General features: G+C 37.5%; 1 protein-coding gene across 1 annotated transcript in view; it reads left to right on the top strand.

Moving 5' to 3' along the window:
• The window catches only part of RECK (reversion-inducing-cysteine-rich protein with kazal motifs), an 86,713-nt gene that overhangs the window by 56,515 nt on the left and 28,398 nt on the right, over positions 1-1,800 (top strand). The window contains exon 10 of the mRNA XM_012657212.1: positions 825-1,004. Coding sequence (XP_012512666.1) covers positions 825-1,004 — 180 coding nt within the window. The remainder of the gene's footprint in view (positions 1-824; positions 1,005-1,800) is intronic.

Genomic DNA, 1,800 nt, shown 5'->3' with positions numbered 1-1,800 from the left:
CTGTAGTCCCAAGCTACTCAGGAGGCTGAGGCAGTAGGATCGCTGGAGCCCAGGAGTTTGAGGTTGCTGTGAGCTAGGCTAACGCCACGGCACTCACTCTAGCCAGGGCAACAGAGTGAGACTCTGCCTCAAAAAAAAAAAAAAAATTAAACTAATGAATACAATGTGTAAAAGCACTTTGAAAATAGTAAAGATGTTTTAGCTGTATAAGCACATTTAAGTTGCTTTGTAATCATCTAGTACTGAAAATAATAATGTCATGTATTAACTACAATAGTATACAGGGGCTTAGGAATATGTTAAGAAATATAAGTGACTCTGGTATAATTTTTCAGGAAAAAACTAGTGAACCCTAAGTTTATGATGTTTCTTAAGAGAAGTCTCTAAAGACCATGTCACAGTTTTGCCTTCTGTGATTGTTTGTAAATAGAGGGGAATATATCTTTGGGGAAGCAAACCATGTGCTTTGCTTTAAGTAAAGATAAAAAAGAAATCAGAAAGGTATAGGAGGAAATAATTGTGCCAAGAATGAAGGATGTACTAATATTATAATTAAACATTAAATTTAGCACTGAGATTTCTAGCAACCATAGCAAAAGGGGAAGATATGGATGATAAAAAAAGACTTAACTGTTTTTCATGGAAAAAAATCACTTTTTCTGGCTCTAAATTCTAGGAGATAGTCATTTGTTTTTTGTACTTTTTTTTTTCTCATTTATGTTCCAAAGTATTATATGTAACTCATAAAATTCTAGTTTTATGCAAATCAAATATTTATTCATTTGGCTCATCTCTGTGTTTCTGCATTTGTGCTCTTGTTTCAGGGAACTGTGCACTAAACTTTATAGCATGAGCTGGGGCAATACACAGAGTTGGCAAGAATTCGATCGCTTTTGTGAATATAATCCAGTGGAAGTGTCCATGTTGACCTGTTTAGCAGATGTCCGGGAACCTTGCCAATTGGGCTGTAGAAACCTTACTTACTGTACTAATTTTAACAACAGGTAGGAACGAATTATTATACATGGAATGAAAATATTTTATTATTAATTATCTGATTTTTAAATAAGTGAAAATACCACTTTACTCTGATTTCATTTCTGTTGGGTTAAAAGAAAGTCATATTTCCTTATGATTTCTTCTTTTAATGCTGTATTCCACCTGGTAAGTAACCTCAGGGAAAGAAGCATGATTGCAAAGTTCCTTCTAATCTAGAGATACCTCAAGCTTCTGGAATTCAAAGAATCTCTTCTATCTACAGTTCCTTCTCCCTTCTACTGCACCAGCAGAAACAATTCATTGCAGAATAAATCATTGTGAACTATTTGATCATCTGAATGTCCTCCTGAGTCCAGTTTACTTTGAAGGACCTTCAGACCTGTTGAGCTTCCTGCTCAGTGAGTCCCCTCTTTCATATAAAAATATTTACAGAAGCTATTCAAATAGGTGTTATGCTGAGGTATTAAGTAGAGTAAGAAAAATAAGGGGTAAGAACTGAGCTTTGGAGCATATCCACAGTTAATGGTTAAAGAAACAGTGAAGGCTGGGCGCGGTGGCTCATGCCTGTCATCCTAGCACTCTGGGAGGCTGAGACCAGGTGGATCGCTCAAGGTCAGGAGTTCGAGACCAGCCTGCGAGAGCGAGACCCCGTCTCTACTAAAAATAGAAAGAAATTATCCGGACAACTAAAAATATATAGAGAGAGAAAAAATTAGCCGGGCATGGTGGTGCATGCCTGTAGTCCCAGCTACTCGGGAGGCTGAGGCAGGAGGATCGCTTGAGCCCAGGAGTTTGAGGTTG

This window comes from Propithecus coquereli, unplaced genomic scaffold (genome assembly GCF_000956105.1).
Source record: "Propithecus coquereli isolate 6110/MARCELLA unplaced genomic scaffold, Pcoq_1.0 Scaffold114, whole genome shotgun sequence".
NCBI classification, from domain to species: domain Eukaryota; kingdom Metazoa; phylum Chordata; class Mammalia; order Primates; family Indriidae; genus Propithecus; species Propithecus coquereli.
This window is presented reverse-complemented; position numbering and strand designations above follow the sequence as displayed.